The 11,447-nt window shown below is 49.3% G+C and overlaps 2 protein-coding genes across 6 annotated transcripts in view; both read right to left on the reverse strand.

Annotated features, from left to right (window-relative positions):
• Window positions 1-11,447, reverse strand: part of DMTF1 (cyclin D binding myb like transcription factor 1) — a 167,471-nt gene that overhangs the window by 48,692 nt on the left and 107,332 nt on the right. The gene's annotated exons all lie outside the window — the stretch shown is intronic.
• Window positions 498-11,251, reverse strand: CDNF (cerebral dopamine neurotrophic factor). Of its 2 annotated transcripts, XM_053406100.1 has the most exons (4): window positions 11,099-11,251; window positions 7,301-7,428; window positions 6,133-6,274; window positions 498-778 (listed from the first exon to the last, which is right to left on the reverse strand). In XM_053406100.1, exons 1-4 carry the CDS (start codon window positions 11,208-11,210, stop codon window positions 600-602), a joined length of 561 nt encoding a protein of 186 aa, XP_053262075.1. In that variant the 5' UTR covers window positions 11,211-11,251; the 3' UTR covers window positions 498-599. The 2 variants fall into 2 exon arrangements, with proteins under 2 accessions (XP_053262075.1, XP_053262076.1); XM_053406101.1 differs by lacking the exon at window positions 7,301-7,428 and having other exon boundaries at window positions 11,099-11,202.

The raw sequence follows: 11,447 nt of genomic DNA on the forward strand, positions 1-11,447 counted from the left end.
CCTGCTCTGGAGGGTAGGACTCGAGGCAATGGCTTCAAGTTACAAGAAAGGAGATTCTGACCAAACATTTGGAAAAACTTTCTCACGGTAAGAGCTGTTCGACAGTGGAATGGTCTCCCTTGGGTGGTGGTGGTGGTGGTGGACTCTCCTTCCTTGGAGATTTTTTAACAGAGGTTGGGTGGCCATCTGTCATGGATGCTTTAGCCACGATTTCTGCATTGTAGGGGGTTGGACTAGATGACCCTTGGTGCCCCTTCCACTTCTACAATTCTAATATTCTATTATTCTATGAATCCTCAGATGTAAGTCCTACTGAAGTCCACAGAGGACATTTTTAGGGGAAGAAAATGCTACGGAGTAAAACCTACACAGACAGACAGATGCCAAGAACAACTCCCAGGTAAGTGTGTGTAGGATCACAGCTCTTTTGTGCCCTATTTTTCTCACCTACTCAAGTTCTCTTTATACTTTACCACAAAAGTATTTCAATGCCCAGGAACTTCTATTAACATTTATTTATAACAAATTCCTTGTAACTATTAATATTTCAGGGTTTACGCTCAGAGATGTAACTGCATGAAGTAAGATCAGGCATTCCATCAGAGGTCTGTTCTGGAAGATGCAGCTGTGTGTTTTGGTGCAAGTGCTCTAATCAGATCCACAAAGTCCGTTTTTTCAATGCATGCTCTGCACACTTCTCCCCAGCTGTCCAGGATCTTCCTCAGCTCAGCCACTTTCATCTTAGAGAGATCTACCGCTCTTAAATCCAGTTCCATTTCTGTAAAAACAAACAACCTGAATCACAAGCTCTATTAATTTTATTTGCGGTATTATAGACAAGGAGCTCATGATCCCATGTATGTTCAAGGAGAATATTGCTTTTCCAGCTAGCCTGCTCATGCTACAGGACGCCTCCAGCAGGCAGACAGATGCCCATGGAACCTCACAAGGAAGGAAGGTGGGCTGGAATCCCTCGGACTTGGTATACCCCCCATGAATATTTGGTTATCAAACCTAATATCTTTCGAGAGATCTATTATTTCCCCCACTCCTTTCTAAACGCCATCCAAGATACAGATCACCACTGCATCTTGCAGCAGTGAATTCCATGTATTCCATTCTAGGCCCAATCCACGCGGGGCAGTTTGGCCCAGAAAATGAGGCGAGTCCCGTCCACATCTTATTTCCGCCGGGGTCAACGGGACAGATTCTCCCTTGGATCCTTGGGCCCCTATGGGAGGTTGAGGGGAGTCAGGCTTATGTAAGGCTTCCCCCCTTCAGAGTTTAGGGCCATTTTGCTCCACAAGCTTAACCCTCAGGTTCAGAGGCACCAGCTTGTGAGGGCAATTGTGGGGGCCGACATCACATGCGTGACTTCAGGATGTCTGGAGGAGTGAAGCCAAAGTTGTTGGCCGTGTGGCTTCAATGGCCGGCAGTCCTCCTCTCCTGGTGCTGCCACCCGCGGGAGGCGGCTTCGACGCTCCTTCCCCTCTGCGGCAGGAGGAGGAGGAGTTGCCCATTGGAGCTGCTTTTGGACATTAGGGGGGGCACTGCTACCCAAAAAATGTTAGGGGGGAGGGCTTGGCCCCCAGGAGCTGGTGCCCCTGCTCAGCTTAGAGCCTTTACTGAGCTATCTGGGTTGCTGGTTGACAGGGCTGGAAAGGAATTTTTTCTCTCAACCCAATAGGCTCTTGGGTGGGAGTTTTTCCACCATTCCCTCAGTAAAACACATGACCCTTTTTTGTTGTTTTTTGTTAAGGGGAATAACGCTGTATGTATAGGGGTGGGAATTGTGGAGAGAGGCTCAGAACTCACAGGGTTAAGAAGTTCTGAGTGACGTCTCACATTTTGAGGCGTGGTTTTAGAATACTGAGGGGAGTGTTTTCTGTACCTCAGTCAGAGTGTGTTTTGCTCCGTCGAGAGAGCAGCAGCCATGAGTGCATTGTCACCAGGCAGGAGATTTATAGCTGTTGTGTTTTGCTAAGGAATAAAGACTTAAAAGATAAGGAGACAGCCTGCTGCGTTCAGTCTGAGTTATTACCACGCACGAAGATCCTGCTTCTGTTCCGCTGTGTTTACGTGCTGCTGGAGTCGGAGGTCCCTGGGGGGAAAAGCAGAGCCGCGCAGGAGAAGCGTGCCGGACCCCCCGGAATGGCTCAGGTTATGGGGTCATCAGCAAACGCCTGAAGCAGAGATAAGCAACGTTCGTGCGTGTGGGAGAAGCCGGCTGAGAAGGAAGACTGCAGCCAAAGGCCAGCTAAGGAGGCTGGAACCAGTTGGAGCTGTGCCCAGAAGGGAGCTCACTGGGAAGATCTGATCTGCTGGACCGGGAGGTGCTACTGTGCTGTAAGTAGGCTGGGCCCCGGGAGAAAATGGCAGACAGCCAGAAGTCGTCAGTCCCTTTTGATAAGGTGGACGGGAGCAAGCCCTGGGTCACGTGGCAGGCACTGAAGACAGTGGGAGCCAGGCCAGAGGGGGCTGAGAGTTGCTCTGAGGAAGCACCAAGCCCAGGAGGGGCTGAGGGACGCCCAGAAAGCCCAGAGGGGGCTGGGACTGTGTTGGGAAGCTATTGGAATGCCTCAACACATGAGCTGTGTGCTGGAGAGCGGCTGAGAGAAGAGAAGAGAGATGCAGTGGCTATTTGTTCCACTGGGAACTTTGCACCAGAGAGTGGGGGTGCAGGCCATTCCAAGGGTCTTGAGAGTGCCCAGGCTGTTTGGCAGGAGCTGGAGGGGGTTTGCAGAGAAACCACAGCAGAAGCCAAAGGCCATTTCCCCAACAGCAGAAAAGCCTCAAGGAGCGCTGCTGGAAAGGTTGGGGGGGCAGAGAAGACCAAAGGCAAGTTTGCAAAGTTTTCCACTCGGCGTTGCTTTGTTTGTGATTCTTCTGAACATCTGCGTCGAGGCTGCCCACAGAGAGCAAGGGAGACAGGGCAGGATGTTTCCAAGGTCGCTTCCCATGGGAACCAGCCGGGTTTCCATGGCAACCAGTCCTGCAGAGGAGGCAGGCATGGGAAAGCGCAGACGCTACGTGCTTCAGAGAGGAGAGGAGACGCTTATCAGCTGACTGCTTCAATGGCAGTGTTGGAAAACAACACCTGCAGCAAAGGCCCCAAGGTCGGGGACAGCAGGAAGTCTGTTGCTAAGGCAACAAAGAAGGACAACTCCAGAGAGGGGAGAGTGCTACGTTGGGTTGTGGACTCGGCTGCTAACGCCCATTTGGTGACAGCGCCACCTGATGGACAAATGTGGAACTGCAAGGCTGTTTCAACTGGGAAAACAGTTGCTTTTGCTACTGGTTCACAGGGACATGTGACTCATGTTGCTAACGTGTTTGTCTCTTTCTTACAGGCTGGATACGTGAAGGAGTGTCAGCAAGTAGAACGCGTGGTGTTCGAAAATACTGAACTCTTTCAGTCAGCTCTGGGTAGTCTGTTGTATCTGTCACAGTGGAGCAGACCAGACATAGCGTTTGCTGTCAATCTGCTCAGTAGAGAGGCTTCAAGTCCTAGTGTGCAGGCCTAGAATGGTATTAAGCGGGTGCTACGTTACCTGCAAGATACCAAAGACTTTTGCCTCAAGATGTCAGCTGAGGGTGGTGTCAAGCTGACCGCCTGGGTGGATTCGGATTGGGCTAACCTTGAGGACCGCAAATCAGTGTCAGGCCTAGTGGTGAAGTTTGGGGACTCAGTGATTGGGTGGAGGTCCCGGAAGCAAAGTCTCATAGCGCTTTCATCTACTGAAGCTGAGTTCAGTGCGCTATCAGAGGTTTGCAGAGAGCTGGAGTTCTATGTGTGTTTGGTCAGAAGTAGCACCCCAGTTTGTGCCCAGGCGGTCATCTGAGAGGTTTCAGGTCACAAATGCGTGGGTTGGTTTCGCACAGTGCGAACCTGAGATTTGTGAGGTTCAACAGGTGCCTAACAACGATGCCAGGAAGGGGCGGAAGGCAATGGGGAAAGTGTTGAACACTCAGAAGTTCTCTCAAAATGTGATTCGAGAGGGGGTGTGGAGAGAGGCTCAGAACTCACAGGGTTAAGAAGTTCTGAGTGACGTCTCACATTTTGAGGCGTGGTTTTAGAATACTGAGGGGAGTGTTTTCTGTACCTCAGTCAGAGTGTGTTTTGCTCCGTCGAGAGAGCAGCAGCCATGAGTGCATTGTCACCAGGCAGGAGATTTATAGCTGTTGTGTTTTGCTAAGGAATAAAGACTTAAAAGATAAGGAGACAGCCTGCTGCGTTCAGTCTGAGTTATTACCACGCACGAAGATCCTGCTTCTGTTCCGCTGTGTTTACGTGCTGCTGGAGTCGGAGGTCCCTGGGGGGAAAAGCAGAGCCGCGCAGGAGAAGCGTGCCGGATCCCCCGGAATGGCTCAGAAAAGGGACTGACGACTTCTGGCTGTCTGCCATTTTCTCCCGGGGCCCAGCCTACTTACAGCACAGTAGCACCTCCCGGTCCAGCAGATCAGATCTTCCCAGTGAGCTCCCTTCTGTGCACAGCTCCAACTGGTTCCAGCCTCCTTAGCTGGCCTTTGGCTGCAGTCTTCCTTCTCAGCCGGCTTCTCCCACACGCACGAACGTTGCTTATCTCTGCTTCAGGCGTTTGCTGATGACCCCATAACCTGAGCCATTCCGGGGGGTCCAGCACGCTTCTCCTGCGTCAAGCTCCTCCCAGATACAGGACACCACGGAGTTTTAACCCTGTCAGTTCCAAACTCCACAGGAATGGCATTGGGCAAGATCAACAGTGAAGCCGGGTATCCGTAAGGGGCCTGAGGGGCGAATTTGCCTGGGCATGCCCCAAGCTCAGGTTGGGTCTCTGCCTGGTGGGGATCCTCACCCGGCTGCCCAGGCAGACCTTGCCAGCTTGGCTTGCACCACAACAGGGTTCAGCACTGTGGCATGGTTGGTCCAAACCCAGCGGATCCCATTCCACCAGCAGCGGGTGAGTTGATGGCAAACCGATCCTGGCGCTACTGCCATGCTGACCTCCCTTCTGCAGCCCATAAAGAACTGGCCTGATTTCATCCCAACACCTGGAGTCTTGTCAGTTCATTGGCTGCTCTTCTGCGAATGTGCCGGCCAGGACAATGATGGATGTTGTGTAAAGAAGCACTTTCTTTTATTAGTCCTCATTCTAACTGATAGAAATTATATTTTCAAAAATGCGAAGGATAAGCTATAACTTGCTTCTTTGCTCCAGCAGCCCTGGGTACAACCTGAAATCTGCACAGTGACTAGGAGAGCCTGAACCAAAAGCCCAAGCAATTTTGTGCATGTTTATACAAAAGTAAGTTCCACTGTATTTCATGGCATATGCTCCCAGGCAGTGCTTTTCGTCTAGATGAAAAGGTGCTGGAACGCACCTCCTTCAAAGACCACCCCAGAGCCCAAAGAGGATCTCTTTGGGCTGGAAAGGGGGTCTCCTTGCAAGCCTGTGGCTTGTTGAGGCTGTTCAGCTAAGGCCTGGGGAGCTTCCATGCCTCAGCTGAGCACCTTAATGAGCTTCCCCCTCTGGCTCAGGGGGGGGGGCTTGCTCAGCTGAGGTGGGGCTTTCCTGTGCGTCAGCTGTTAGCTGGGAGGTTGAAGAACCTCAGCAAAGCTCCGCTGAACATCCAAGTCACAAGGGGACCCACTCTGGAGCCCGTACAGGATGTCCTTGTGAGCCGGAGGTGCAACGGGGCTTTGCTGAGGCTGGTCAGGTCTCTCCCCCCACTTCCAGGGCCCAGCTGAGAGGTGCTGAAACGCCATTCCAGCACATTCCGGTTAAAAAAAGGCCCTGCTACCAGGTGAGTGTGCCTTGGATTGCAACCTGGCTGCCCTCTCTTCAGCCTACCACATTCTTGAAAAAACATAATTTCCCATATTGAAAATAACAATAGAAAAAGCCTCTCATTGCTGACAATCACAAAGTCTAGGTTCTAATTTCCACGCCCCGTTTGCAGAGCATGGCCAAGTGCGAATGAGTGAGTCTGTGCAGCACAAATCCCAGCTGCTTCTCTTCTTCCCGGATCCTGCAGATGCCCAGAGCTAAGCTGTGGTTTGGTTTAGTGCCATGTCTGAACCTGGGCTCCTTTGTCTCCAGTATGCCTATTTTGCTATGCCCTCCTCTGTTTTGCACAGGGATTTCATCATACCGTATTTGAGCTCACAGATTTGAATGTCGATTTTCTTCAGCTTCTCACAGATCTTTGGCACAGGTATGTGAGCACTCATTGGGCGGCTGACTTCACCAATTATCTTGGTTGCTGCATCACTTGTGGCCCCGATGTAGTAGCACTACAAGAATAGAAATCTTGTCAGTACCAGTGCAGAGTCAGGGCTCACTCATATTTCCGCTTGCCTCATGCCTAGAAAGCACGGATCCAAGTGGTTCTGCCTTTGCTCTGCTGCTTTCCTCTGGAAAACCTGCTCTTTAGCACTAACTGGAACAACTGGAGCAAATCTTTGGGAAGCCTGATTGCAGTTTGCTCTGATTCATCACTAAAGGTCCTGCTTCCCTGGGGGAAAGCGGCTGACTAATCCTCCTCTCCCATGCATGCACTCTACCTTTAAAGCACATTTTGCTCCTCAAAGGATTCTGGGCACTGTAGCTTGTTGCTGGGAACTATAGCTCTGTGAGGGGAGAACTACAGTTTCCAGAATTCTTTGAGGAAAAGAATGTGCTTTGTGTGTGTGAAAATAGAATCCCTGTGACCCACTTGTGTGGGGTGAATCACAAAGGAATCGGCCAGGTGCCTGGATTCAAAGTGTGGGACTAAACTAACTCTCTAGCAAGAGAAAGCCCCTAGTTTAAGCTCACAAAGTCAAGCAGGACAGTGAAGTATAGGAATGTAGGCTGCCAAAACCTTTTATATATCCCTTTTAGTCCTCTTGCAAAGCACTCCCCTCTCTCTACCCCTCCTGCAATGAACAGACCACACACTCTTAAACTTGAAATGCTTTACTTACAAAACATTCCAAAGGTCAGATTCATGCATTTATCCAAATAGCAGCAAGAAGAGCACAGGCAGAATACTCATGAGTAGAAAATACAGAAAGATAGCTTGGAGTTTGCCCTGGCATGTCTTCCTTGGTTGGTCACATGGCAAGGAGAGAGGGGGAACAGGGAGAGAAAACTCCACTTCCTCCCTCATTGGAAAAGAGGGGGTTGACCTGTCTTACCCTTCATGCATTAACTGGCACTCATGCATAGTTATGTTTGACTGCAAATTCCCAGGCTATGAATGTGCTTTTACGGTAAAGTGTGTACACAGCCTAAGCACTGGAAACATTCCTAAGGGGGAAAAGAGTACAAAATCATACCAAGCGGTTTTCTTTTCCTTTTGTGTTCATGCAGCTCCTGACTAATTCATTCTCAATAGAAGCCACGGAGAAATCAGAGTGCTTTTCTTTTAAAGAACTGTAAAATCTTTTCAAAAAATCTTGACACACTGTGTAAGAAAAAGGTAAAATATAAAATAACAGACACACCCAGAGTGCTTTGGTCAAAGATATTGACAGGAAGCAAAGCTGAAAATAAATTTTTAAATGGCTAACTTCACACAGAATGGCTTGCCATTCTTGCAGCGCATGCACATCTGATCTGGAAATGGCCCCATGCTGAGATGCTTATTATTGCCTTCCAGTGACTCCACTTAGGCACCCTACTCATCGCTGCGTCCCAGGGAACGACCCTTGCCTTTCCCTTGAGGGCAGCAGCAGGGGGCATTCCAGGGGTCAGACAGAAGTGCTGGCCAGGGCTAGAGATGAGAAGGCCTGGAGGAGTGGAGAGTGGGGGAACTGGGGGGGGCACATTCCCCATATTTTTTGGAAATAATTGGGGGGGCAAATGGAAAAAATTGGAGTAGGGGTGGGACTGGGGTTTCTCCGCATTGCCCTCACCCCGGCCAGGCCTTTGCCTCTGTTGTGAAGCCACAGGCAAAAGGAGGTGGAACGAAAGATCACAGAATCAGAGTTGGAAGGGACCTTGAGGGTCATCTAGTCCAACCCCCTGCAATACCATGTACCTCAAACCCACAACTCTGAGATTAAGAGTCTCAGACTCTGCCAACTGAACTATCCTAGGCCTTTTTTAACATAATTTTTAATAGTAATAATATAATCATCATCATCATCTTTCTTCAGTAGGCAATGTTGCAACCACACAAAAGTCTGGGGTTTCAACCCCCACCTCTCACAGATCTCTTCATCAAGGCAGGCAAGAGGGCACACACTAAGGAATCCAGGCACACACAATTTGCACGGGGTGTGTGTACATTCCTGGCCCCCATGCGAGCTGGCAGTGTGTGTGTAAGCCCGTGCCACCCCCTTTTCCAGCCACTTCCAAGCTGCAGCGATGTGCACAACCATGTGTGCTTTGAACAAGCATAAAACGGTTGCTGCCATACCCTCCAAGTGTCCCTGTTTCCCATCCCAGCTTCTGCTTTGATCCTGGAATGTCCCCATTTCTCCCACCAGTGCTGCCACTGCCAGTGGATGAGCGGGTGCTAGTCCTGAGCAACTGGGTGGCAGCAGTGGCGACTGCGAGCCAGCATCCCATGGCCTCTCCATGGCCAGTGCTGCCAGTTTCCTCCCTTGGGCAACTCATGGCTGCTGGAGGCAGGAGAGGGGCCCAGCCTGGCATGATGCCCCAAGAGGCAGGCCGAGGCCAGGGGTGCCCTGGGAGGGAAGAAAGGGGCAGAAGAGCAGAGTGCAGGGAGTCTTGCTTTAAACAAAAAATGCTTTGTGTGTCCATGTCTAATCCTGCCCCTTTCTAAATTTATTTCTTGGGTGTTTTTCTGTTTATAAATCTTCTGAAGAATAAAATAAAATCGGGACTAAGGGGTTTTCTCAGGACAGTGGAGGGTAAAGAAGAAAACCCTATACCAATCTTTATTGACTTATATTCATAGGCTGCTTTTCTGCCCCCAAAAGCCTTTCAAGTCACCTCCTCTTATACAGGCAAATAAAAACAATGTGGTTCTCTTGCTTATAGATGGACATCATTTTCGAAAGAGGGCTTGGATACGCACACTGATCCTCATACACACAGGTGATCTTCTCTCTTATGTGAAAAATTAAAAAAAATCTTTCTCGCTACTGCCAGAGGACATTTAATTCATCTTTGTTTGCTTATTTATTTGACACAATTCATCTATCACTTGACTGGAATGAAACCTCAAAGCAGTTTACAATAAATATTAAAGTTATCAATAAAGACAGTAAAAAAACCAATTAGAAACATTTTAAAATGATTAAAATCAGCAGTAAATGAAGTTCCCTTTCCCCATATTGTAGAAGAAACTACAAAAACGCAGTTGGAAATATCTATTACTTAATTCTTCTGTCCAGTTCCTCCAGAGGTAGGTTCTTTTATTTGTTTCATAATTTCATAAAAGGTCAATCAGACTTGAAAACTAAGTGGTTGCTGGCCTGTGCAGACAAGTTTGCTACGTATAGGGTAGCTTTATCACTAGCAGTGAGAAAGTTGTGATCTATGTTTTATCCTACCAAACAGTGTGGACGGCAACAGCTCTCAATCATGTAGTTGGCTTTCTCTGGTTCTTTAATGGGAAAGAATCGGCCGTTCCGTGTGAACCAGTGAGCCCCTTCCTGGGTCCAATTCCAGGACAGCAGAAACAGCTATCCCCCCCCGCAATTGAGAAGGACCAATTAATGCAGCACCGCGCACCCATCCAGCAGATTTGGACATTGTTAAAGGCCCAGGGAAAGTGTGCTCACTTAGGTTATGCTGTGGTGCTTTTGCTTCACTGCAGATCATGGGTTCAAATCCTGAGGACCATCACACTGAGCTCTAGAGCATGTCATGAATTTCTCTGATACTCCAATCCCTCCTGAGTGGACGTACGCTGATTCTGAAAACACACTTGCTAAAGGGGTGCTTTTAATCCCCTGCCCTTAGGTTGCCAATACGAATAAGGAGCTGGTGTTTCATCACCTGTTTCACAAAACCCTTATTTTGAACCATGATCCTATTCTGAAGGCTCAAACTATTCAAAACATAGTTCCTTACATATAACTCAGTTCTCAGTGAGGGTGTTGTTATTTATTAAATTTGTATTCTACCTTTCATGCAAAGATCTGAGGGCTATTTACAGCATAAAAATACAAAATAAAAACTCTAAATACATAATGAAAACATGAATGAAAACAAATCCATATATCCCCTCCCATATACGTACACATATACTATTTGTAAACCTCTGAGGTTTACAATCAAGTGGTATATACGTTTTATAAAATAAAATGGGACTTCTGCACTGAGCATCAACTTGTAACCCAGTGATGGCCAAACTCGGCCCCCCAGCTGTTTTGGGACTACAATGCTCATCATCCACAGCTAAAAGGACCAGTGGTCAGGGATGATGGGAGTTGTAGTCCCAAAACAGCTGGAGGTCTGAATTTGTCCAAATATTGTATTTTGACATGCAGATCTACTTAAAAGCTATCATTTAAAAAGCAGCAAAAAAGGGGAAAAATGCTCCAGCCCGAATGTAAATCACACTGTGTGAAGGGGTCCCATCAACAGCAACATTGACAGCAGAGTTAGTATTGTGCCACAGCTGCAAGCTTAGCAAAACAAACAAACGTTCCAATTTTGCACCATTTAGAAGAACGGCAACAAACACAAACAGGCATTTTTATTTAATTTTATTATTTATTTATTTTATTTAATAAACTGCCCTTCACTTGGGGATCACAGGGTGGCTTTACAACACAAAAGCACGTACCATAACACAAAACACAGGCGGCTGACCGGGAGCCCTTTAAACCTCAGAGCAAACGGATGTGTGGTTGCGTGTTTCCCTCTATGTGTGGCGTATAAAGTGGGCCTGTCCCATATTCCAATGCGAAATGCCGCGTCCTGTGCTTCGTCCCGTATTCCGGGTCTCTTCTCCCTCTCTCTTTCCACGTGCCGGTGTGCGGGGAAGGTCTTGCCTTTAAGCTCCGGAGAGCCAAGCACAGGCGGACGTACAGATTCACGTGTATGTGCGTGCACACGTGCGCGTGCGGGACTGCCATGCGCTCCTCTGAGCTCCCTCCCCGCCCCTATTTCGTGGGTCGTGACCCCGTAACCTCTCCCCCCTCCCAGCCCCTCACCTTCGCACGGAGCTTCTGCGCCCCTCGCGGGGCTAGAGGCGGAGGCGAGGCCGAGGCAGAGCGCCACGGCGACGCAGCAAGGGAGGCCCCCCGGCCGAGGCGGCCGCAACATGGCTGCGTCTGCGGCACCTGATCTCGCGAGAGTTCCGCCCGCCCACCCACCGAGAACGTCACGCGGAGACGCCGATTTTTAATTTTTTTTATTTCACTGCCTCCGTCTGTGCGCTTCTTCGGGCTTACGCGGCTGCTGATTGGCTGTTGCAGCTGAGTTGGGGCGGGGAAACAGCTACACGCCGGAAGGCGGAGGGAGAGGAAGGGGCACGCGCATGCGTTGACGCAGCCTGCCTCG

Source organism: Podarcis raffonei, chromosome 10 (assembly GCF_027172205.1).
Source record: "Podarcis raffonei isolate rPodRaf1 chromosome 10, rPodRaf1.pri, whole genome shotgun sequence".
Lineage (NCBI taxonomy): Eukaryota > Metazoa > Chordata > Lepidosauria > Squamata > Lacertidae > Podarcis > Podarcis raffonei.